Below are 26636 nucleotides of genomic sequence, written 5' to 3' on the forward strand. Positions count from 1 at the left end.
GCCCATATAATGATGCCTCATGGAATTTTTTTTTTTTAATTCTACAAATTGAATGACTTTATTTTTCTCTTTATATACTTTTGCTCCCCCACACCAATTTTAATAAAATCCATTTTAGATCTGAAAAAAAAAAAAAGAACACATCACATTATTTCTTAAAGAAATACAACCCTAGAGGGCCTCTGGGCAAGATCCTTCCTCGGGCCTGAGACAGCCATGAGGTCTGGCCTACAGCCGGCAGAAAGGACGGGGGACGACAGCCTTGGGCCCTTGTCCCGGCAGCGATGGGAGACCCGGTGCTGCCACGTGTGAGAGGGCTGACCAGGAGTGACCGGGAAGTTCTGGAAGAATGTCTTCCAGCAGCTTCTCTAGCCGTGACAGTGCTGTACTGACTCGAGACTCGCTTCCCCAGGGGATGTTTGGTTCTTTTGAAAGAGAAGAAAAGGAAAAGCTGGGTTTGAAAAACTTACACAGAAAGCGAATTAAATAAAGGCTCATGAGCCGGTAGTTTTCTTCAGAGCTCCCAACCCTGAGAAACTGAGTTTAGTTTGAGAGAGAGGATCAAGCATGGTCTCGCCAGCCCCCCGTCTCCTGGGGAGAGGGACGGGCACAGACGGAGACCCAGGCCCAGGGTGCCCCACCCCCGCACCCCTTCTGGGAAATCTCAGAACAGAGCTGAACTCTAGTTACTGCTGTCAGAGAACAGGCAGAGATACAAGCCCACCTTAGAGAACGCTGGGGGGTAAACGCATAGAAGGACCCCTGCCCTCACCCCAGGATGGGGTGCAGCGGGACCCCGGGGTGCAATTCCCGTCCAGTCATACAGCCTGAGATGGGGCCCTGCAGACTACACACACCCGGCGTGATGTTCTCCTGGCCACTCTGGGTCACAGAACACGGCTCCACTCCTGTGTTTCCTGGGGTCTGGCAGTGGCAGGAGGCCTCTCACAACACGGAGTTGACGGCCCCAGGATGCAGAAACCTCCTTGCTCTCTCATCCGACCTCAGTGCCCACCATCAGCTGGGTGCCCAGGGGTGGGGACACATTGAGAAGGACACACTGCTTCCTTCCTCACCCTGGACCCCCAAAGAAGCAGGAGGCCCTCTCGCTGCTCAGAGGCTACTCGGGGTCCTGAGGTCAGGGCTGGGCTGCCTCCTGACACACAAAGGGGTGCAAGCTCCAAGAAGCTGCTTTCCTGACCAAAGCAGACGCTGGCTGCAGTGACTCTCAAGACAGCAAACCAGGGGAGGCCTGGACAGTGCTGCCAACACTCGGGAGCTTCAATTCCAGAAATTTCTACTTCGCAAGGATTCCATGAATTCCCTCTTCTCCAGACACTGGGAAGAGAACCCAATCTTCTGTTTCATAACCAAGTGTTTCCCCCTCGTCCACACCTGGGTTCCTAACGGCCTCCAACATCACCGCCATCTCCACACAGCCACGTGAGATGCTCGTGTGGGCTCATCACCGAGGGGACCGTCTGCCGCGCCAGGCCTCTGGTGGGCAAGGTGGACGGGGCTGTCTCCCTGAGTTAGAAACACACCTGCCTTCTGACGAAGCAGCAACACATCTAGGGCCTGACGCTATGGAGGCCCTCACCTGGTGGGACACGGGCGTCACTGCAGCAGTTAATTTCAGCAGCAGCAGAAGGGCCCTCTGCTTCAGAGCATTTAAACACATTACGTTACACTCAGGCCAAGGACAACAACGCAGCCTACTCAGGACCAGCCTTCTTCCCGACCTGCTGGCCTCGGGCCAGTACCCTATTGTCATTCTAACAGTTTGGGAAAGTGTTCACATATCAGACAGACCCCGCCTTCCAACAGTCACTTAAAAATCTATTCAGTATTCTTACTTATTTTTCCCTCGAGAGGTGACTTTCAAGCCCATTGAAATTTTGGCAGGAAGAATAATAAACTACTAAGTCAACCAGGGAGTGATAATCATTCTATCACGTATAATCTTTCTTGTCCTGAACCGCGGTATTTTTTTCCTGTTCAAATTTCCTCTTATCCTACACCTCAGGTGAGCAGCTTTGTGGGTTCACACAGGTCGGAAGTTAGGTCTTCCTCCCAACAACGCTTTTTGTTACCTGCCAATTTAGCCTTCCTTTCTAATGTGAAGTTTCTGTTTCATACCTTATTTCAAATGTCCAAGGCCTTATAGGGTCATGACGATCCCAGGAAGCTCTGATGCGGGAGAAGCCAGAGAACAGACCGGCTCTCACCTACATCCCTGCCGTCTGCCTCCAGGGCCCTTGGCCCTGGGTCAGGTAGAGCACTGCCCTGAAGACAGGGAGGTGTGCTCCCTCCACCCGTGGGGCCGGGGCCAAGGCTGAGTGTCTGGGTTTTCAAAGGCCTGAGAGGTTGTCATGACCCGTGGGGCAAACGTAGGCTGGTCCCTGAACCTCACACAGAGCACAGTGTGGTCTGAGAGAATGTCCCCCCGGCAGAAAAGCGGATACAGCTTCAGAAAAAGACAAGAGAGGGGAGCCAGCTACAAACAGAGGGCCTGTCTACTTGGCAGAGGCCCCAATATTTCAGGCACCTAAGATGCCTCACCAAGACAAATGCAGTTAATCTTCCGAGTCGACTAATGGCTAACCTAAGAAAGAAAGAAATCTAGCAAGAGAAAAAGAGAGAAAGGGACGGAGGGAGCAAGGAAATACTGGACTACTCTATCAAGTGAGGGGTGGACATGAAACAGGAACTCACAGGTCGAGTTTCTACAGTGATCTGCTCTGAAAAGATAATGGGAAATCCATATTCTGTGCATTATCTAACAACATGTGTATCTGATACATAATATCTATTTCAATGTTCTATAATGCTTCCTTCCCCAACTGGGGTGGGAAGTGGCAAAGAGGGAAACCTGGGAGGCAGGGGGTGTGGACACCACTGCTGCTTAGGAATAGCATCCTGCTGCTATTCACTCAATAAACATCGAGAAAAGAACAAAGCTATGCTAAAGCACCGCGGGAGGCAAGAATGCAGAACAGGTTGACAGAACGCGGCCAGACATTCAAGAGAGACTGCAAGACACAGAACCGTTCTCGACTGTGTGTTGGAAGGAATCGTCACCTTTTCTGAACTCACACCTTTCCCCACTGGACTTCCTCTGGTTGACTCAGCCTCAGTCTCACAACTTGCTCTGGGCAACAGGACCCTGGTTTGAGAAGTGCCTTTTTACAGCTCTGCCACAACCATGAGAAGGTCCTCTGCCCTCCAGAGTCACTGATGCCTTGGCCTGGGCCCCAGAATGAATACGTGGAAGTTGACCCAAGAGTCAACCTCTGGCAGGAGCCAAACTAGTTAGAGGTAACACAGACCAGTCAACCTCCACCCAAATCAACAGAAACATGAGCAAGATCTTGAATGACTGACGCTGCAGGACCCTCAGTTCTGGGATGTTTGTTATGCAGCCTTGTTGTGGCGATAGCTGACTAATACAGGTGGCTTCCCCAAAGGGAATCTACAAGCCACTTAGAGACAGCTCATCTCTCCACATTCATAAAGAAACCAAAGCTACTTACCAGGCTCACCCTTCTTCTTTGACCCAGACTTCTTCTTTGCAGGAGCCTCTTGCTTTGGTGCTTCCTGGCTCTGGACCATGTCTGCATTTTTGCCCTGGGTAGCTGACTCTGCCTTTTTACCCTGAATGGCAGATGCATCCACCTTCTTGCCCTGGTTGGGGGACCCTTCTGACTTTTTGCCTTGGTTCGAGGTTCCCTCCGCCTTTCTCCCTTGATTGGGGGTCCCATCTGCTTTTTTCCCCTGGTTCGCAACACCCTCCACCTTTATGCCCTGATTAGCAACTGAATCTGCCTTTTTGCCCTGATTCTGGCCTGCCTCCGCTTTTCTGCCCTGGTTCTGGGCCCCCTCTGCCTTCTTGCCCTGGTTCTGGGTCCCCTCTGCCTTCTTGCCCTGAGTGGGGGTCCCTTCTGCCTTCCTGCCCTGGTTCTGGGCCCCCTCTGCCTTCTTGCCCTGGTTGGGGGTCCCGTCTGCTTTTTTACTCTGGTTTTGAACCACTTCTACCATTTTTCCCTGGTCCAGGGTACTCTGTTCTTTCCTGCCCTGATTCTGGTTCCCCTCTGCCTTTTTGCCCTGATTCTGGTTCCCCTCTGCCTTTTTGCCCTGGTTCTGGGCCCCCTCTGCTTTCTTGCCTTGGTTCTGGGCCCCCTCTGCCTTTTTGCTCTGGTTCTGGGACCCCTCTGATTTCTTCCCTTGGTTCTGGGCCCCCTCTGCCTTCTTGCCCTGGTTGGGGGTTCCCTCTGATTTCTTTCCCTGGTTCTGGGCCCCTTCTGCTTTCTTGCCCTGGTTTTGGGCCCCCTCTGCCTTCTTGCCCTGGTTCTGGGCCCCCTCTACCTTCTTGCCCTGGTTCTGGGCCCCCTCTACCTTCTTGCCCTGGTTCTGAGCCCCCTCTACCTTCTTGCCCTGGTTCTGGGCCCCCTCTGCCTTCTTGCCCTGGTTTTGGACCCCCTCTGCCTTCTTGCCCTGGTTGGGGGTTCCTTCTGCCTTCTTGCCTTGGTTCTGGGACCCCTCTGATTTCTTGCCCTGGTTCTGGGCCCCTTCTGCCTTCTTGCCCTGATTCTGGGCCCCCTCTGCCTTCTTGCCCTGATTCTGGGCCCCCTCTGCCTTCTTGCCTTGGTTCTGGGCCCCCTCTGCCTTCTTGCCTTGGTTCTGGGCCCCCTCTGCCTTCTTGCCTTGGTTCTGGGCCCCCTCTGCCTTCTTGCCTTGGTTCTGGGCCCCCTCTATCTTCTTGCCCTGGTTGGGGGTCCCCTCTGATTTTTTGCCTTGGTTCTGGGCCCCCTCTGCCTTCTTGCCTTGGTTCTGGGACCCCTCTGCTTTCTTGCCCTGGTTCTGGGCCCCCTCTGATTTCTTGCCCTGGTTCTGGGCCCCCTCTGCCTTCTTGCCCTGGTTCTGGGCCCCCTCTGCCTTCTTGCCTTGGTTCTGGGCCCCCTCTGCTTTTTTGCCTTGGTTCTGGGCGCCCTCTGCTTTTTTGCCTTGGTTCTGGGCGCCCTCTGCTTTTTTGCCTTGGTTCTGGGCGCCCTCTGCTTTTTTGCCTTGGTTCTGGGCCCCCTCTGATTTCTTGCCTTGGTTCTGGGCCCCGTCTGCCTTCTTGCCTTGGTTCTGGGCCCCCTCTGCCTTCTTGCCTTGGTTCTGGGCCCCCTCTGCCTTCTTGCCTTGGTTCTGGGCCCCCTCTGCCTTCTTGCCTTGGTTCTGGGCCCCCTCTGCCTTCTTGCCTTGGTTCTGGGCCCCCTCTGCCTTCTTGCCTTGGTTCTGGGCCCCCTCTGCCTTCTTGCCTTGGTTCTGGGCCCCCTCTGCCTTCTTGCCTTGGTTCTGGGCCCCCTCTGCCTTCTTGCCTTGGTTCTGGGCCCCCTCTGCCTTCTTGCCCTGTGTAAAGCTAGTGGCAGGGGCACTACCTTTGGCGCCCACTGGGGACACCACCACCATAGGCACCTCCTTGGGAGCAGCTTCCAAGATGGCAGCCTTTGAGGCAAGAACCTGGATGGAGTTCACTACAGAGCTGACTGCTGGTTCCACCTTTGCCACTTTTTTCTCCTTCTTCTTTTTGTCCTTTGGGGAAGAAGCCAGCTTCTCTTGGGGAATGGCTGGTACTGTGGCCACAGGGGCAGTGGCCACAGGGGACTGGACTGGGGTTGCAGCCACCGCCACTGCCGGTGCCCACACTGGGTCCTTGGGGAGGACGGTCACGCCAGGGGTGGGCTCGTGGTCAGGTATTTTCCCGTTGGGCTTCTCCTCCTTTTTCTTGGTCTTTCCTTTCTTCTCCACTGTCTTCTCCTTCTTCTTCTTCTCCACTTTCTGGTGGCTGGTCTTCGCCATTTCCTTGCGCTGGTTGGCCAGAGCTTCTTCATATGACGTCTCCTTCATGGAGAAGGTTGAGACCAGGAAGATGCCGATGGCAGAAACCACCATGAATCCACCAAAGACCACAACCCCCAAGGTCTGAGTGTCGTAAATATCCATCCTGGCTGGTTTTCCTTTCACCTGCCAAATACATACATGGCAATTACTTTCTGTAGAAACTGAGGCATTTGACAGTCACCGTCCCCACTCGCAACACCTAACATATGGTTCCACTAATCCTTCAGACTGATAAAATCAAAGAAGAAACAAACCAGGCAATCTCTGCTGTCACCTGTTCTCCCTGCCCCCTCAGAAGCGAGCAACTTTTACACAAGCTGGGACACACGAAGCCACAGAGAGATGGCAGCAGGCAGCTCCATGACCAGGGCATGTGGCGCCCATGCAACTCAGAAGCCTGACCCCAGGTCAAGATGTTCCCCACCGCAGGGTCAAAGACGCACGTGAACACAAGCACAGGCCAGTGTTAGATAACTGGAAGTGGCAAGGATGGGGTCAAAGCGCCAACCACATCAGGAGCAGGAGTCCCCCGGTCACAGGGGATGACTGTAGAAATGGGAGCACTAGGCTGATGTATCTTTTGCTTTCTCATATCAGGACAGATTCCCCCGCCGCCACCCCAACTCAAGTTGGCTGATATTAAGAATACCATGTGAGTCAAATCAAACACAGCTGCTGGCTCTCGCTCAGTGTGCGGGCCAGTGGGTCTCATGAGCGCTCTTTCTCTGCTGCCCCCTCTTCCCCAGGGCTGATAAACACAAGTACCCACCTAGAGGCAGAGATGAGAACCTACGCATTACAATCCCAAAGGTGATCAACATGTGGTGAGGAAAAATGGAGCCTGTGAATCTGCACAGGAGGAAACAGGACGTATCAGTTCTGGGAGGCTGACCAAGTAAGGCCTCAGGTCTGAATTCCACAACCAGAGGCTGCAATGAGGGAGGGGGACAGCGCCACCAGGCCCACTCCTCACCCTGGGGAGAGGACCCTTTGTCTGATGACACACTCCCAACCACGAGGATGAACCACCCTTCTCGCTGGCTGGGGACCGAAGTCCACAGGGTTGGAGGTGGCCAGGTCCACACCCAACAGCTGTCAGCCGGGCTACACTTGACTTCAGCGAGGAACTCAAGGGGTCCATTTCTTGGATACACTCAACGCTTACCAACTAATTTTGCTGCTGCTATCACAGTTCCAGTCCCCTGACCTGGAGAGTGACAGACAGAGCCCAGCTCCCCCAGGAGGACCAGCAGTGCAGCAGCTATGGGAACGCGTGTGTGAGAGGCTGGGGGAGGGCATGGGGAAAGGAGGAGAGCTAAGTGGTCCCCCAAATCTCTGGAGCTGGGATAGGCCAGGCCCAGGCTTCTCAGTGGCTTAAAACTTGAGATTTCTCTTCCTGTATGAGTGGGGGCTTCTAAACAGCCATGGAATCCAAATTTTGACATTAGGGGGTTTGAGAGGAGGGACTGAGCTCAGCATCCTATTCTAAGGAAAATCACTCTGATCACAGGAAAAACGTATGACTTTGCTGTCTTTCTACAAAACCCCTGCAGGAGGAGGGCGGACTATGCCCTGCTCTCCAGGGCAGCACCTTCCTCAGGGGCAGCTGGACACTTACTTCTCCCAGATTGTTGCCGGGGGCTGCAGCTCTGGGTCAAACTCCACATCCTGGTCTGCAAGCCCGAGGGGGCTCATGGAGCCTCCAGGTCTTGGGGCAGCGAGTTCTGACCTCTGGCCGTGGGTGCCACACACACAGAAGTCAGGAGCCTTCAGGACCACACTCACAGTTAAGTGCAAAAAGCCTGGAGGGAGGGGTCCAGGAGGCGGGAGGGTAGGGACAAGAAGCTGGAAGGTTCCACCATCCCCTTCTAATCCCTGCTGCTCGGTGGGCATCCACAACTGAAATGCTGGGTCCTCACAAGGACCCCTCAGAACTCTGTCAACACAGACACGTTTCAGGTACGAGGCGATAGCATAATCATGACATCCATCCTATTCAGGTGACAAAATCCTCCGACCTACTCTGCAGCACAGGAAACTCTACTCAATATCCAGGAAAAGAACCTGAGAAAGAGTAGATACAAAAACCCTCTGCAATGCCTTTCTCCAGAGGCAGCACCTGGCCAGGGGCCCGGGTCACCCGGCTGCAGGTCTGCAAGCCCTGGGTCCCCAACGTGCCCTGGAGGGCAGGGCCCATGGAGGCCCTGGGCCCCCAGCCCCCAGCCCCCAGAACAGGCATTGCCCTGCCCCATCTCAGCTCCCCCCTGACACACCCCCAACTTCATCCCCTTTCTAGCACCATGGATTCTGCAGCCGAGTGGTTTGGGCAGAAAAGCCATGGATGGAAAGCTGGCTTTGGCTCTCAAGTTAGGCAAACACAGGATGCAAGATATTCTCTGTCGGGGGCAGAGTGGAGAGAAGCCAGCTGCGAGAGCGTTTCCCTCTGCACGGGCAGACGGACATCTGAGGCCATTACTTCCTAAGCCTCCAAATACGCTCAAGGTCAGTCTTCAAGGTTAGCCTGCCAGGTGCTCCACACACAGTCAAAGGCCTGGCAGAAACCTCCCACAAGGTTTTAAGACTCTGCTGTGTGCCACTGCATCCTGAGTGGGCTGACCACAGAGAATCTGTGCTGTCGATCCCAGAAACTTCTACGAAATGTACATGTTTATTTACAACAGCGGATCTGCTTAGAGTGTGAAGCAGAAGGCCAGCCGGCACAGGGAGCAGATGGCCGGCCCGAGGCTCAGGAACCACTCCCAGGCTCTGTGGCTGAAACTCTGGGCCCACCTTGGAGGTGCTGAGGGCATGGCTTTCTTCTGCTCCTGGGAGTAAGGACTGGGGAACAGAGGTTGTGTGGACACCCCAAGCATGGACTGCTGCTGCTGAGTCACTCGGTCTGACCAGGCTAGTGCAGTTGGGCGAGGTCAGTCCAATCTGGCAACAGGGATTTGGGTTGGTTTTGCAAAAGGACTCTCAACAGCACTCCTCGGGCTGGGTCGTGTCAACACCCAGCTGTGCCGTGGGGGGCCATGTGAGGGCACTCTGAGAAACTACAGCAGGGGGTGGGGAGGGGGGTGTCAAAGAGACCCAGCCCCACTTCCTGGGTGTAAGGTGACTTACCAGGAAGGCTCAAAACTAAAACAGAATGACAACAGAATAAGGACGTTAGCGGATATGACTGCATCATCAAGTATTTCAAATATACAGAAGATTAAGAAAACCATTCTGAGCAGCCATTTATCCACCACCCAGGTTCAGCAAATCAAAAAGTCTCCCCCATTTACTTTAGATAAACATTCAGTGTCTCATCTTTCCTTCCACAGAGGACCAACACCCAGTGTGCCCCCATGCTCAGCCATGAGTGCCCACCAGACAAGCCCCAGGACCACCCTGGCAAGGGCTGCATGGGACCAGCCCTGCGAGTGTCACTGGGCAATGTTTTATCCTCCAGAACACACCACTGGCCCAGGGTGGGCACTGTGCCACCAGATGCTGCCAACTGCTCCCTGGGGCAGCACGAGGCCCCATCCTCTACTCACCCTCTGGACATGTCCCCACCAGATGCCAGCGATGCTGGGCCTCCCACAGAGATGAGCACTTCACGCTTCTCCTATGATGTAGCCTGCTCACATGCTTGGCCTGTCTTCTGAAGGGTTGCCTTTTTCTTTGATTTACAGTTGTCCTTTACATAGCTTGGATACGAACCATTTGTTGTTTTCAATGTATCCAAGTCTGTGGAGCTGACTCCTTGGGAAACACCCTGATGCTAGGAAAGACTGAGAGCAAGAAGAGATGGCGGTGACAGAGGATGAGATGGTTGGATGGCATAACTGACTCAACGGACATGAGTCTGAGCAAACTCCAGGAGATGGTGAAGGGCAGGGAAGCCTGGTATGCTGCAGTCCATGGGGTTGTGCCAAGAGTTGAACACAACTTAGCAACTGAATAACAAGTCTCTGGTTTCATTTCCAACCATCTTGTTTGTTTTCACAGTGTTTTCTTGTATCACACCTATTGCCCCAGAGTCTGGGACTGCCCAGGTGGCACTAGTGGTAAATAACCCATCTGCCAGTGCAGGAGATGTAAGAGACTCAGGTTCGATTCCTGGGTCGGGAAGATCCCCTGGAGGAGGGCACGGCAACCCACTCTAGTATTCTTGGCTGGAGAATCCCATGGACAGGGGAGCCTGGTGGGCTACAGTCCATGGGGTCACAAAGAGTCGTACACGACTGAAGCAACTTAGCACACAAGCCACAGAGTCAAAGGTAATCTGTTTCCTTTTTCTTTTAAGGAAAAGACTTTTGCTCTCCTTTCAATCTAAATAATCACTCAGTCGTGTAAAGAGGCAACGCAGTCCTAGGGGTCAAAACTTAAAAGGCACAAAACGGCTGATATAGAGTAAAAACCTCCCTATACCCCTGCCTTAGCCACCCAGGTCCCAGCCACTGGGAGAGAAGTCCTTTATTGTTTATTTTCTTCCACACACTTCAGAAAGCTTTTCGTAGTTCGGTTTAACCACCTGGGATTTACTCTGGCATATGACAGGAAACACTGTCAGCTTCTCTCACGGCTTAAATTACCTGGCACCCCTTCTGAACTGGTCCACCCTCCTCCCTTCTCCTCCTTGCACAGTTGCCTCTGCGCCACCAGGTTTGATGAACTTACACTCTGTCCCACCTGCATATTTATCTGTGCCCAGCATCAATACCATATTTTGGCCCACGCATCCCCTCCAAATCCCAATTCCATCGGGATTTTTGAAACAGACTAAATTTACAGATGAAGGTGGGGACAGTTGACTGTACACCATGGGAACTGTCACTGAACAGAGTGTGTAGTTGTATAGCACTCCATTTATTTAAATGTCCTTTTATATTATACTTGCAAAGAGCTTTAATGATCTCTATAGAAAGTCTTACATGTCTTTTTTTTGTTGTTAAGGTTATTGCTATTTTTAGGTGTAGAAGAAAAAGATACCTTTTTCTATTTCTAGCTACAGGCATCCAGCAAAGTTATTCATATTTACACATGTGTTGTTTACCCAGATAATTACGCTAAACTTTCCTCAAATACAGGAGTTTGTGGATTCTCTTCAAGAAAAAAAAAATCACCTATGAAAAAAGCCAGCTGTTTCTTGCTTCCTAAGCCGTATCATCGCATCTCTTTTTCTCATGTCCCTGAGCCGGGCAAGAACTCTGAACAGGCTTGCTGGTCTTGTCGCTGAGTCTCCATTTCTGATGTGTCACTATTAGATGCTGTGTTGGTAGAAAACTTTTTATGGGTATCAGGTTAAGCCGTCTTATATTCCTAGTTACCTTTCCTTTTTAATAACTGTGCATTAAGTTTGAGCAAGTGCTTTTTCTTTATCAGTTGACATTTTCTCTAGTCTGAAATGGGTTGAACTAAAATAACATACATTCTAGTGTTAACTCACAGATGGTTCTGAGTGTGCAGACACTTCTTGATGGTGGGTCTTTTCCTTCTTAATCTCTCACTAGATTTGGCCTGTTGACATTTTCCTGGGGGATTCGGGGCTGTGAGCTCTCACGTGAGGGGAGGCAGAATCGTCCTCACACTGTGCTTCCACAGTCTCGGCAGCAAGGTCGCCTCAGTCTCATAAGTTAAGGGTCACCCCTTTCCCTCTGTTCTTTGCAGATTCAGAAGAAATGGCCTGTAAAACCATCAGAGTCTGGTTTTTCGCGATCTGTTCCTGGAGGGGAAGGAGTGGGTATAGAGCTGCTTTTTTAAAAAAGTTGAAATATAGGTGCTGTATAAGATTATATAAGTTACAGATGTACAACATAGTGATTCACAATTTTTAAAGGTTTTTTAAGTATAAAACTGCTCCGTCCATAGTTATTATAAAATATTGGTTATGCTCCCCATGTTGTACAATATACTCTTAGGGCTTGTTTTATTTCATTTTATTTTTGTAGTTAAGGCAATGACACCCCACTCCAATACTCTTGCCTAGAAAATCCCATGGATGGAGGAGCCTGGAAGGCTGCAGTCCATGGGGTCGCTGAGGGTCGGACACGACTGAGCGACTTCACTTTCACTTTGCACTTTCATGCATTGGAGAAGGACATGGCAACCCACTCCAGTGTTCTTTCCTGGAGAATCTCAGGGACGGGGGAGCCTGGTGGGCTGCCGTCTATGGGGTCGCACAGAGTTGGACAGGACTGAAGTGACGTAGCAGTAGCGGTTATACCTCTTAATCCCTTTCCCCTGTCCAGCCCCTCCCCCTTCCCATCCCCCCAGTGGTAAACACTAATTTATTTCCTATTATCTGTGAATCGGCTTCTTTTTTGTTATATTCACTAGTTTGTTGTATTTTTTAGATTCCACACGTAAGTGATATCGCGCAATATTTTTCTTTCTCTGACTTATCTCACTTCACACAATACCCTCTAGGTCCCCCCCCATGTTGTCGCAGATGGCAAAATTTCATTCTTTTTTTAATGGCTAAGAAGTATTCTATTAGTATTTCACTATATTCATATTACATATGCATCTGACGTCGTCTTTATCCATTCATCTGTCTGTGGACATTCGTGTTGTTTCCACGTCTTGACTACTGTAGTTAGTGTTGCTATGAACACTGGGGTGCATGGATCTTTTTGAACTAGTGCGTTTGTGTTCCTTCTGATACATACCCAGGAGCAGAACTTCTGGGTCATATGGTTGTTCTATTTTTAGTTTTTTGAGGAACCTCCATACTGTTCTTTTCCACAGTGGCTGCACCGATTGACATTACTACCAACTGTGGATGAAGGTTCCCTTTGGTAGAAAGCTGACTTTAACTGCTATTTCAATTTCAATGATGATTCCAGGACCTGTTCATGGGTTTGTGATTCAATCTACATAATTAATTTTCATCACTCCTTCTTCTAACTTTCATTGGGTCATTCTGTTCTTTCTAACTGCTTGACATGAACATTTATAAACTTTCAGGCCTTTTTTTCTTTTTTCTTGTAGCAAATACTTAAGGTAATAAGTTTTCCTGGAAAGTACTACTGCAGCTTCATCCTCCAAGCTACAACGCACTATTTTCATTGGTGCTCAGTTTGAAGTATCTTCCAGTTCCCAAAAGACCTGACTCACAATGTGGCAGCGTTAACTTAACATTCCTAACATTCTTAACATTCCTAACATGTGAGGGTTTTGAGTTACCATCAACAATCCTAATTCAACTGCACTGTCCATCAGAGGATCTATTCTGTGTGATACAGGTCGAAGCTTTTACACTTGTAACCATGAACCAGGAAGATAACTTGACCCAGGACACATACATGCACCCTCTTATATGCACAGCATGTATGAACGTCAAAGTGAAGTCGCTCAGTTGTGTCCTACTCTTTGCAACCCCAAGGACTGTAGCCTGCTAGGTTCCTCTGTCCATGGGGTTCTCCAGGTAAGAATACTGGAGTGCACTGCCATTTCCTTCTCCAACAGTATGTGTATGAACATGTAAATAATAAGACTTTCATGAAACAGTAACTCAGTATTAGCATGTGTCCTGCACTGGTATCTCCTAAGCCATCAACATTTTTTTGAAGTTTTTCACAACAAATTAAATTGACTTTGAGGGTCACGGCATGCTGGGCCTGCAGTCTGACAAAGCACTGGCTTGGATTATATTGTTGGGGTGTTTTGCTAGATAGTGGTCAGCTTTTACAAACATGTACTATGGGAGAGATTGCAGGCAGAAGGAGAAGAAGGTGGCAGAGGATGAGATGGCTGGATGGCACCACCGATTCAATGGATGTGAACTTGGGCAAACTCCAGGAGATGGTGAGGGGCAGGGAGGTCTGGCATGCTGCAGTCCATGGGGTTGCAAAGAGTCGGACACGACTGAGAGCGACTGAACAGCCACAACGTACCCTGTGGACTGAAGACTGCACATTCCGGTGTATAACCTTCTGTAGAACCCCATTCATTTTCTGTCTATTTAACCTAACAGCTATTGAGAGCTTTAAGAATCTCCCTCTATGAGCATGGATTTGTCAGTTTCTCCTGGGAATCTGTCAATCTGTGCCCTATCAGGAGGGCATCTTATTAGAATATAAAATCAGAACTGCGACATCTTCCTGATAAAGTGCCTACTATTTTATCCTCTATTACAAAGTGATCCTCTTTATCCCTAATGATTTTCTTTCACTTCATTGTCTGATTATTTTAAAAGTTACATCAATTTCTGGGGGGGTTAATATTGGCCCAGAATCATTTTCTGTTCTTCACTTGCAACCTTTCTGGGGTCATGTTTTAAGCGGAACTCTTAAAAATAGCATATAGCTGGATTTTCTTTTAAGACTAGCATGGCAATTGGTCTTTGTAACTGGTGGGTCCAGTTCATCACCATCTACTGTGATTCCCTATGTATCTGGACTCATTTACACCTCATCTTGTTATTCTTGTTTACAGTACTTTTCCTTTGCTTATTCCTCATTTTCTTATTGTATTTTGCATTCCACTAGACATCTTGTCCTCTGCGTGTGAAAGTTACACTCTTCTGTTTTTGTGTGTGTCTATGTGCAAGTGCTCTTTTAAAAAATGGTGATTAATCAAAAAAAAAGTGTGATTAAAATGCCTTTTCCCATCACATTCTCTTCACACACACACCTGACAGCAGACACTTCCCAACAAAGGAAGAGCCACAGAAGCCTTGGGTCTGGGGCCTCCATGAAGGGGGGTTCCTTTCCTCCCCACCTGCTTCTCCCTCACACACACCTGGACCACCTGCAGGTACTCTGCAGTTCCAGACACTCATGCTTATATTTCCCAAATGGTCCCCCGTCTGTCTGCCAGTCACTGCTTCCTGCCTTGAAGGCCTCCTGCATCTCTGAGTCTCTCTAAAGTACATCCTTGATCACTTACTTGTTTCAGCAAGAATCTCCTCTTAGCAACATTCTCAGTCCTTGCAGCCCTGAAAGGATTTCTTTTCTTCACTGTCATGCAGCATGAATGGTTAGCTGAGTACAGAATTCCATGCTGAGAGCTACTTACTCTCACCGCTTTGAAGATACTGTTTTATTTCTCTGGCTTTTTTTTTTTTTGGTGGGGGGAGGGGCGGGAGTGCTTAGTATTAAAAGGCATGTTGTCAATTTATCATTTGTAAGACCTTTAAAAAAAAGATCTCATTACTTTTAAGATCCATCTTTTGGGTTCTGAGGATTCAACAAAACCTTTAGGTGTGTAGTTATTTTTATCATCTAATTCAGGCTCACCATGCTTTCTCACATGTTTCATGGGTTCTGGGAAGCAATGCTCCTGCTTTTCTGCAGTAACTCCTAACTGCACCTCAACCTCTGCCACCACTCAGGAGAGATCCTCAGACCTGTGTTCCACTTCACCGACTGTCTCTTCAGCTGAATCTAACCAGCTCTGTAATCAATCAGTCCTTTGAGGTTCTTTTGCTTTTTTTTTCCCAAGTTTGCCTTGTTTTTTCCCTGGTGCTATTTTTTCCCCATTATTGGTTTTCAGTACTTTTATACCTCTTAATAGTGACTCTGGGGGGATTTTATCAGTGGCAATCCTGTCTGGTCTGAATTTCAGGCTTGTCTCCAAAGAGCTATTTTATCTCTGCTTCAACAAGGCCTTAGGAGAAAGCAACAGTGAGGACAAATTTTTAGAGGCAGTATCATCTCCAGTCAAACATTCCCAGCCTTTCCTGCCTCAGGACAAATAGTCTTATCATCTCCACGCCCCTCACCTAGCAGCCCTTTTAGCGCAGGTTTTACATGGGAATATGGAGGGGGATTCCATTCCCTTCACACAGCTCCCACCTGGACATAAAAGCCAAAGACCCAAGACCCAGACTGGATGGTGACACCCACTCCACAGGGCCAGCTTACATCTGTGTCCCTGCCACTTACCCTCCTCCCCGGAGGCTTATGGCCTCTGGCAATCCCTGCAAGCCCAGCTATATTTTTTAGAGAATGCTTATTTGGGCTTCCCTTGTGGCTCAGCTGGTAAAGAATCTGTCTGCAAAGTGGGAGACCTGGGTTCCATCCCTGGGCTGGGAAGATCCCCTAGAGAAGGGAAAAGCTACCCGCTCAAGTATTCCAGTCTGGAGAATTCCATGGACTGCACAGTCCATGGGGTCGCGAAGAGTCGGACACAGCTGAGCGACTTTCACTTTTGGAGAAGGAAATGGCAACCCACTCCTGTACTCCTGTGTGGAAAACTCCATGGACGAAGGAGCCTGGTAGGCTACAGTCAATATGATCGCAAAGAGTCATACATGACTAAGCAACTTCACTTCCCTTATTAACTCCATCTAACATGAAATCTTCAGATCACCTCATCTTAAATTTTAAGGGTAACCTCTAATTCTTTTTTTTTAAACTAGAAAAACTAAGAGAAAAATTGGTAACTGAAAGATATATTCAGAAATAATATATTTCATGTTCTAGGAGGATGGAAATAACTGACTTCCTATTTTCAAGAAACAATGCTATTCATTTTAAAGAAAGCTAAAACACCAAAAATAGAAATGTACTCTATTCCAAGCCTTGGCTTATTCATTGGCCATTTCAGATTCAATTTCTTTGCCTAAGGAAAAAGAAATAAATAAATAAACCACTGACATGTTTTTGTGTTTCTCCAAAATAATAGTCTTTGGAAAAGTTAGGTACATAAATAGATCTAAATTTTCTTGCCTCATCAGTGAAGACCATACCCCACAAGGTAGGAATCAGGAACCCCGACTCCTCAAGACACGCACAGGCCATTCAGACATGCAGAGTTCTTCCTGCAACGGACACGGGGCTCCCAGGGAGTGCGATCAATGCTTTCCCACTGCGTTCAGTCTGACCCCAGCACATCCATGCTCCTGAGCATCTCTGAATGCAGGTTCTGTTAGGAGAAGCCCACTGACTGAAGCCGCCCACCCTGGCCAGGCCCTTCAGTAACCATTCACATGAGTTGTTTTATGACAGGAGATCCTGGTAAGGAATATGGAACTAATAAGCCACCACCATCCGAAAGAGTTCAGGAAAGGTCAAAAGGAGACACTGCCTGTCCGTCCACTTCCCAGAATCCCTCTCGCTAGCATCCATCTTGGCTGAGTGATGCGAGCGCCACCAGGAAAGACTGAATTACAATGATTGGCCAAAGACCACCCGGAAACTAATCCCATCACCATAAAACCCAAGACTGCGAGCCACGTGGCAGAGCTGTTCTCCTGGGTTCCCTTACCCTACTGCTCTCCACCGGGGTGCCCTTTCCCAATAAAATCTCTTGCTTTGTCAGCACATGTCTCCTCGGACAATTCTTTTCTGAGTGTCAGACAAGAGCCGGCTCTTGGGGCCCTGAAGGGGGGCCTCCCCCTTCCTACAACAGTTCTGCTAAACATCGGTCAGGTGGGAACCATTGATACCACATCGCAAAAGCACAGGTACCTTGGTGGAGAAAGAAAACGCATGCCACACAGTCTTACTGGGGAAAGGTATTTTTCTTGGTTTTTCCATTTTTACACTATTGCAAACATTGCCTCTCTTAAGTTTCATTCTCTGTTGCTGGTGACACCAACAAGTAATTGATCTTTGTTCGGTGATTCTTGCCCACCCCCCCACCGCGGGCAACCTTGCCTGTTTCTACTAACAGTGTAGATTAAAACATTTTTTCTATACATGTAAGCATATTGCCTGTAGATCCTGTTCCTTTCTTTCCCATCTTTCTATCTTCAGCTTCACTTTTCTTGAGTGTTGGCACAGGGCAGGACCGCCAACACTGTGCATGAGAGGAGTGTCAGCAAGCACCCCATTCTTTCTCATCTCAAAGTGAAATACCTGAGTGTCTTGCTATTTAGTATGATGCTCAGTATAGAGCTCCTGAAGTCACCCCTTTCATCAGGTTCTTGGTTGTCTTCTTAGCTCAGTGTTGTTAAATTACATTTTCCTAGAAATTGACTTATGTTGCTAAAAGTTGCAAAACCGTTGCCACGTTGGGATGAAAAAAGATGTCTAGTACGTACAGTGCGGTGCAGCCTCCTCCCCTGGATCCTCCAGGTTCTAATAAACACTTAGGACACTGGTAGACTCTTATTGAGCACAAGTTGTTCATGAAAACCACTCATCTTTTCAATGTCACCACATCTGTAGTGAAGTCCCATTTGACACTCAATATTATTTTCCCTTTCCATGACCAATTTTGCTTGATACGCGTCACCATGACTTATCTTTTTTAAAAATGAAGCTCTGGCTTTGTTGAACTCCTCTGCGAGCTTCTGCCACATTTACAGCGAGCAGCTTCCTTTCTGCTGGGACAGCATTTGCTTGTGGGCAGAAATGCCATGGACAGCGGAGCCTCGTAGGCTACAGTCCCTGGGGTTGCAAGAGTCAGACCAGACTTAGCAACTAAAACACCACCACTGGTAAAATCTGACCCTTCCACGAGCCTTTTGCAAAGGCTCATATTTGATGAAGAACTCTGCAGCCAAGGACCGCCACCTCTAGGACAGGGCGAGGGTGGCGGGAGAAGTGGTAACTCAGCCTCACCTGGTTCCTTTCTACAGTCAGCCACTGTGGACTACAGTCCAGGCTCTACAACGCTGGCGGGGGTACAACAGAGGATCAGCGCTGGGGGGGGAAGTCCGCACTGTCAGTCATCAAAGTCAGGGGCAAGACTACACTTTATAATGTAATTTATTATATATCGTAAGAAGCCCCAAGTTGGAAACTACCTGAGTGCCCCTCCAGAGCGACACGTGGAGAACACAGAACGCAGGGATGACCCACCACAGCCCCAGAGCACGGACAGACCTCACGTTCACATGCAATGTCAAGTGGAGACCCAAAGAGCAACACGCGTGTGAGTCCACTCCCCCCGAGTTCACCTGGGGTCGGAGGGACCCGCAAGCTAAAGGTCAGGAGGGCAGTGACCCTCCAGGAGGGGCAACAGCTGAGGGGCACCAGATGAACTGCTGGGGGATCACATTTCTTGGTCTGCTGGTTAAACAGGGTGCTATCCCCATGGACCTTTACTAAGCTGTAGACACAATGGTACATTTTGCGATATTTGTGTTTTACTTTAGTAAAGAGTTTTACTTTAGTAAGGACTTTCTGGTAGCTCAGACAGTAAAGCGTCTGCCTACAGTGCTGGAGACCCAGGTTCAATCCCTGGGTCGGGAAGATCTCCTGGAGAAGGAAATGGCAACCCACTCCAGTATTCTTGCCTAGAAAATCCCATGGACGGAGGAATCTGGTAGGCTATAGTCCACAGGGCTGCAAAGAATCGGACACGACTGAGCGACTTCAATTTAGTAAAGAGTTACTGCGTATAAATATACGTATGCCAACTTGGTAGGAAAGTAAGTCCAGGTGGCTCTGGAAGGAGCATCTCTGATGCCTGGCGGGTCTGTACCGCCTCAGCCACTCCTATACCACTCAGGTTGCTCACATGCTCTGACCATGCGGCTCCCATGAGAGGGGAAGCGGAGACCAAGGTCCTGTGGGCAGGCACTTCCTGCCTTAACTCCCCACAGCCCACACTGTCCCTGGTGGCTTGTGACACCAGGCTGTTCAGAGCAAGGCTTGGGGTTTCCAACCTAAGAGGGAAGAAGTGGCTGGGCCTGGCCATGGGTACTGCCGCCCCGTCCACGCCCGACATGTTGCTGAGACTGCCGGTTCGGCGTTGGTCACCCAGTCACTCTCCTGTACTGACTCCCTTCCCCGATCACTGTGGTTACTACAAAATTCCCCACAGGATTATCTTTCTTTCTTATGACTACAACTGGTCTAGAATTCCCAGGAAATGAAAACATACTCAACAGAAACAAAGTTACCTTTAATTCCTATGCAGGGTGAGTCTTAATTAAAAAGGAAATCGGTTTTGCTACAGTTGAGTTGAACCTTTTAACCACTGAATGAAAAGTGCCAGGAAAAGGTACCACCTGGGCTGAGGGCCAGAACCTGATCTCTCACCTTCTTCCTGAAATGAGTGGGCCAGTTCCTCCCATCAGAAGGGGTCGGAGTGTAGGATCGACTGTTCCTCTGCCTAAAAGCAAAGGCAGGAAGAGACGAGGGCTGTGGACTCAGCCTGGAAGGGGCTATGACCAGCCAGACCCCCTGCTCAAGCACCCGCCTCTCAGCTCCCATGCCCCTGCCTCAAGGACGCACGGTCGGGGAGGCAGGAGGTTAGCCTCATCAAGCCCTCTTGCTCCTCGGCCCCACAGAGTCTGGCTAAAAGGAGCAGGGATGGAATGCCAGCTACCTTCCTGCCACTAAGGAACGCTCTTGCTCACAAAGCACCAAATCCACCTCTTTTCGGAGGCAGCACGTTGTTCAAACCAAAGAGAGTGTTTTGGCTCCTGGTAAGGGCACGTCACCAATATGCTCAGCTGCCCCAGGAGCCAGTCTAACTCCTCAGCTTGTCTGGGAGGTAAGGATGCTCATGGCAAATTCTCCTCCCAGAACAGGCCGGTCCAGCGAGGCCCCACATGGGTGACAGACAGCAGAGAACAGGTGGCACTGAGGCCAATCTAACGGCCTGCGGGTGAGGGTGCTGGGGGGAGAGCAGATGCCCGAGCCCACTGCCGAGGATCACTCCAGAGCCCAGGGCTCTGCTGACCAGAGGACAGCCCACATGCGGCAGCGTGGCCACGAGGAACTATCAGCTCCCGGCGGGAGCCAGGCTGAAGGGAACCCCACCATCCCTTGGCTTTGGAATTTTATTTTTCGTGTTTATATTTGACACTCGAGGAATCCAGGCTACTTGAGACAGAATCATAATACACTCACAGAACTCGCGCACTAGAAAATCACCTCTCCATTAGCCCGGCAGGACAGGCATCTACCGTGCGCTGCTGTTCTAGGCGCCAGGGCTGCCTGGGGAAACCAAGCAGACACGTCCCTGCACTGGGAGAGCTTATGCTCCGGGGACAGAAGTGACAAAGTCAGTCACACATGCGACACATCGGGTGGTGACTGTGCAGAGAAGGGGGACGGCTCATGGGGCTGTCACTGCACAGACCTGAGGACAGTAGGTGGAGTGGCCACATGGCCGTCGGGGAACCAGTTCCCCTGGGAGAACCACAGTGCATGCAAAGGCCCGGCGGCCAGAGCACGCCCAGGAAACAAGAGGGCAGCGGTGTGACCAGAGCGGAGCGGAGGGTGGGGCCAGCAGTGAAGCAGAGGGAAGGCGGGGCTTTGGAGCGTCTTAATGCAGGGTGGCACGACCTGCCCTGGGAACAGACCAGAAGGCGAGGGTGAGGACAGAGCAGGAAGACCACCCAGAGCCAGTGAAATACACCAGGGGATCAGGGTTCCACACCCAGCCAGCCTGGGGGGACGGGGTGAGTGGACGGAGCTGGTAGGTTTGCCAGCATGAAGGATACACATATGAGAAAGCATGGAGTGAAGGATAAACCAAGGTGTGTGGCCTGGAAGATGGAGCCACCTGGCCCAGTTTCATTTTACATGAGGAGGAAACTTCCCAGGAAGCCCTGGGAAGGCAAAGTCATGTCCAAGGTCATACCACTTACTCTGGGGATTAGAGTGGTAAGCTGCAGCTCGGGGGAGACCCTGGTGGACTACTCAGGTCACAGGCAGATGAGTAGCTCTCAGAGGTGGGGGCAGACAGTGCCCCCAGGGACCCAAGCAAGGTATAGTGAGGGGTGGGGGCTGGGAAGAGAGCACAGGCCCTGCTCAGGGAGGTGACTGCAGTCCACGGCTGCCACCGAGAAACAGATCCAGTGGGCCCAGAAATCCCCATTGTCCCCAAGAAAGCTTCAAAATCTAGATTTTTAACAACAGCTTCTCCAATTTTAAAAGGTGGCTCAGTGGTTTAGCAACATAGGGCTGGACAAACCTCATGCGCTGGCCAAGTACCCTCCATGCAGGTGTGGCCCCAGCCAGGAACCAGTCTCAAGTCAGCCCGAAACACACCTGGTTCACTCACACCTCAGCCAGGGTCAGGGCACAACATTAAAGCCCTGAGTCTAAGATGGTCTTTTATTCCAACTTTGAGGCCAGCAGACGATGTTCACGATCACAATAGCTAGCTGATCACTTCCAGCATGGCCTCTCCAACCAACACGAAGGCAGCTGCCAGTCACTCTGGGATCTATCTCTGTTAACTGGGTTGATGCTGCTCTACGTGCAGTACTGACATGAGGCCACTAACTCAGAAAAATTCTCTCGAAATACTACCCAATGATCCTTTCGAAGTCACATGGAATATAACAAAGTGCTGCCAATAGCCAGGGCACACCTGATGCCAGCCAAGCAGGCAAACACCAGGACACTGGACCAGGCAGGGTTCGGAGACCGGCTGCTAGCGCAGCCTTGCTAAAATAATCCAACGTAGAAATTGCAAAACCTTCTTTATAAATTACAGTTGCTCTGAGTTGCTGAGCGGGTGGGAGAGACACATCACCCATGGCACTTAAAGGAAACAGGCCATATGTGCCCGGCCTTTGGCCATGGGAGTCAGCCTGCCAGTCTCAGGAAACTCACCTGAACTTTTGAGCCTAAGGAAACAGCCTCCAAGAAGTCCCCAGGTTAATTTTCGGTAATGTCAAATGGCACTGAACTCTTGCCCAGGTTCTCTGACTTAGAATGAAATATTTACTTTCCCATATGCTTTCTGCCCAATATCTATTTTCCATGTCTGTTACACTGGGCCATTTTGATGGTGCTGCTTTTAGGCAGGAATATCTCCAGAGCAGGACCCTGCTTCCTGCTTCTTGCCCTGAACATGCAATTTGTAAGGTGCACCCTAGTCAGTCCAAAAGTATTTTCTAAGGTGACATGTCAGTAGATGGACATGCATGAACTGCCATTAGTCAACTGTTCCTGACCTACAGAATGGGCACTTCACAGGGTTCAACACAACACTGTCTCTAAATGATCAGGAAAAACAGAGGCATCAATGTTCGGGGGGAGAAGGCACTGGCACCCCACTCCAGTACTCTTGCCTGGAAAATCCCATGGATGGAGGAGCCTGGCAGGCTGCAGTCCATGGTGTCACGAACAGTCAGACACAACTGAACGACTTCACTTGAATTTTTCACTTTCATGCATTGGAGAAGGAAATGGCAACCCACTCCAGTATTCTTGCCTGGAGAATCCCAAGGACAGAGGAGCCTGGTGGGCTGCCGTCTAGGGGGTTGCACAGAGTCGGACACGATTGACGTGACTTAGCAGCAGCAGCAATGTTCAGGGAACACCAGCCACCTTCAGACCAGTGCTGTTCAGGACTCCCTGTGGCAGGGGAACGGATTGAAATCTGTGCTGACCATGTTGCACTGGGCACTGAAATATGGCTTTGTGACTAAGAAATGAACTTCCGTTTAATTAAAGTTTGAATACTTCTGTGTGGCTACCCTACTGGACAGTTGTAGACAGGAGCTTTTGCAGACACGTGTGAGATTCACTCGTCTGCAGGGTATGAAGGCCCGGCACACAGGAGATGGTGAAGAAAGATGTGAGATGAAAGCATGGTCTTCACACTCACTGCCATGCTTCACACTGACTCCCCACCTTCCTTCCACTGAAACTCTTCATGTCCAGATCGAGGTGCTCCCTTGGAGTGTGGAATTACAAGGCCTGTTGGTGAACATTCAGAAGGCTGTGCCCACATCACCCAGCAGCTGGGCAGCAGGAACTAGCCTAATGACTGCCTGACCTGCTGGGCCTCCACATTCTCACCCACTGGATGGACGCCCGAGATGGAGATCAAAGTTGTGAATCCATTTCTAAACGGTAAACCTTAAAAATCAAGTTGGGCTGAGCTTCAGTTGTCCAGTGAGACAGCTGGAAAAAATGTACCAGGTTGCTGGTCTGCCTCATTTCATCCACAATTATTCTGTTATGTTCAAAGTGTTAGTTGCTCAGTTGTGTCCTACTCTTTGTGACCCCATGGACTGTACAGACCAGCAGGCTCCTCTGTCCATGGGATTTGCCAGGCAAGGATACTGGACTGGGTTGCTGTGTCCTCCCAGCTACTAAATAAACCAGTATTCCAATCATCAAATTGTTTGCATTCAACCACTTACATGGAATTTGGTGCTGTATCATCACTATAGCCTATTGACCTAGGGCCCCCTTTAGCAAAGAGCATAACTGCTCAAATGCGACTCAATGATTCAGGATTTATTTAAAACTCTCCCATCACCAAAAAATATTCATGCACCAAGATACCAATCTAATCCCTTACTCTCTGTAGAGATGTTCAAAGGCACACTCCTAACTCTGAAAGGAAAGAGTTCTGTTACAGCACGGTACCTCCAGCTCTGCACACAGGACACAGTTTCTAGTCCCAGAAACACCTTTCTCATCCCCCTCTCTGGTCCTCCCCCCAACCCAATCTCAACTGGCCCAGAACCCTGCATGGCTCCACCATCTGCCTCCAGCTTTCCTCCTTCACTTAAATAGAGAGGGATGTGGCATGTTTAGGACCTCAGAACTGGAAGCTTCTTCCTGGAAGGAACACGAACTGGCTGTCTGTGGCAGGGCTGACCTCTGGAGAGTTCACAAAGGAGTGGAGACATCACCAGGACTTCCCGGTGTCGGGTTAAATGGAAGTCAGGACGACCCAGCACAAAGGACAGCATCAGGGGACGCAAGGTGCTCCCCAGCCACGTAGGTCGTGAGTAAAGCACACAGCTGCCCTTCTGGAAAGGCTGGACCAAAGACCTGAGTCTCTGGGGACATTCACCAGTCACAAAGCTCTGTTAAGCTCTCTGGCTGTCCCCAACTCCAGAAAATGCCCAGACAGTTTCAGCACACCAGGCAAAACCTGGGAGGTTCCCAAGAGCCTGCAAAGTTTCATTTCCTTGGTGCTTCCTAGGCTGATGACCTCCGACCTCCAGGAGTTATTGCCAAACTGCCCTCGTTTGCACAAGGTCCCCCGTATGTCGCAGCACCTACCAGGAGCCTGTCTGACCCCACTGTGAGTGGGTGGTTCTATCTCCAGGCCACAGATAAGGAAATCCGAGTTCAGAGAGGTTGAGAACCCTGAGCAAAGGGTCTGTGGCGTGGCACGGGGTGGGACCCAGATTCTGGGACGTGGCAAGGCTGCGTCTACAGCGGGCTGGTTGGAGGCAAAACCAGACCCCACCTCCCTCCCGGCCTCTGAACACTCTAGAAACTCATGCAACAGTAACCTCTCACACCTGTGGCCCACTCCCACGCGTGCTGGGTCTCCATGGCTTCTCTCTTCAGCAGCCCCTCTTTCCGACGTGGACCCGCACCCCGAAGTTTAAACAGCCTGGCCGACTCTCCACAATGCGGGCTTGCGGAAGCCAACCCCTTGACCATGATACCACCCAAGCTACCGATTTTTATCTGCCATCGGGGGAGGGCTCCCCGAGGCTTCCCAGATACTGCACTGGAAAGCGCGGACCGCAGCCCGCCCTCCCCAGCCCAGAGCGAGGCTGGGTGCCCCGGGCAGGAGCCAGACCGGGTGCCAGCGCCGGGCGGCCGCGCCAGGGATGCCGCTTCCCCTGGGCCTGGCACTGCCGGCCCATTCATCGTTCCCGGCCGGGCGCCCTCGCGCCGGGTCCGCGCGGCCAGCCGGGAAAACGGCGCTCCCCGGCCCCGCCGCCAGGGGGAGCAGGGAGTCGCCTGCCACCCCTCCGGGAAGTTGCCACCGCGGCCCACCGGGCGTCTGGCCCTGGACGGTCCAGGTCCCCGCACGGCGGGCCACCCCCACCTCCGCGGTCCCGCGCCCGCCCCGCCCCGTCGGCGCCGATCGGCCCAGCGGAGCCGGGGCCGCAGCCCGAAGTGGGCGCGCTCAGCCCCGGCCCCCATTCAATCCCGCCCCCTCTCCCCGCCGGCCTCCGCCGCCTTCCGCCCCCCCACCCCCAGCCCGGACTCCAGCCCGGCAACGTCATCCGGCCGCTTCCCGAAGCTTAACCCCTTCCTCTGCCAGCTGCGCGCCGCCCCGCCCCGCCGCCAACTTTCTTCGCCCAACTTCGGAGCTCGCGGGCCGGCCCGACGGCCAGGCAGAGACGAAGGGAAGGAGGGAGCGGCGGCCACGTCGCGCCGCGGGGCCGCGGCTGGTCCCGCCGACGGCGAGGACGTGGGGTTCACACAGCGGGCGCGCTCGGCCGACGCCCCCCCGCATGGGGTTCGGGCCCGGCACACGCCACCCCCCACCCCGGGGCCCACCGGGACCCCCCCATCGCCCAGGTCCGCGACCGCGGCGACGGCGGGCGGCACCGCCGCCGGGGGAGGGGCCGCCAAGGAGACGTGTCACTCCCGGCGCGGCCCGGCCCGGCCCGGCCCGGCCCCGGCGCCCCGACGGCCCAGCCCGCGCGCCGCCGCCGCTGCTGCAGGGCCCGGCCAAGTTTCTTACCTGCAGCCGGAGACGCGGGAGGGAGAGCGAGAGGGCAGGAGCCGCCGCCGCCGCCGCGGAAGCGGGAGAGAGAGGAGCCGGCCAAGCCTCTGCCGAGAAGCCGCCCCCTAAGCAGCTGCAGGCGCCTCGATCCCGACGCTGCCCGCCCCGTCCGCCGTCCGCTCCGGCCGCTCGCTGGCTGCGTGCGCGCGTGTGGAGTCGTGGCACTTTCTGCCTCGGAGCTGGCGAACGGCCCCCTCCGCAGGGATCGCCGCCTCCTGCCTTCCCCACCCGGGCCAGCCATTCATCGAGCCGCCTTTTCCCATTGGCTCGCACCCCGCCACTCCGTCGGCCGCTGGCCAGTCAGAGCGCCGGCGGCCGAGCCGCGGCGGCGCCCATTGGGCTAGGAGGCGGGCCTCCGCCTCGGCCAATGGGAGAGGGGAGGAGCTGCGGGGCGCCGCGGGGGC

General features: G+C 51.8%; 2 protein-coding genes across 3 annotated transcripts in view; one reads left to right on the top strand and one right to left on the bottom strand.

The window, feature by feature from the left end:
* The window catches only part of RRBP1 (ribosome binding protein 1), a 46968-nt gene extending 20568 nt beyond the window's left edge, over positions 1–26400 (bottom strand). For both annotated transcript variants that reach the window (XM_068987328.1, XM_068987327.1), the window contains exons 1-2: positions 26191–26400; positions 3534–6009 (exon numbers count right to left, since the gene is read on the bottom strand). In XM_068987328.1, coding sequence (XP_068843429.1) covers positions 3534–5988 — 2455 coding nt within the window. In that variant the 5' untranslated portion in view covers positions 5989–6009; positions 26191–26400. The remainder of the gene's footprint in view (positions 1–3533; positions 6010–26190) is intronic.
* On the top strand, positions 25039–26301 carry LOC138091098 (basic proline-rich protein-like). Its single transcript, XM_068986757.1, has one exon. It carries the CDS (start codon positions 25039–25041, stop codon positions 26299–26301), a length of 1263 nt encoding a protein of 420 aa, XP_068842858.1.
* Positions 26401–26636: the final 236 nt, after the last annotated feature.

The sequence above is a fragment of the Capricornis sumatraensis genome, chromosome 15, assembly GCF_032405125.1.
Source record: "Capricornis sumatraensis isolate serow.1 chromosome 15, serow.2, whole genome shotgun sequence".
Taxonomy (NCBI): Eukaryota; Metazoa; Chordata; class Mammalia; order Artiodactyla; family Bovidae; genus Capricornis; species Capricornis sumatraensis.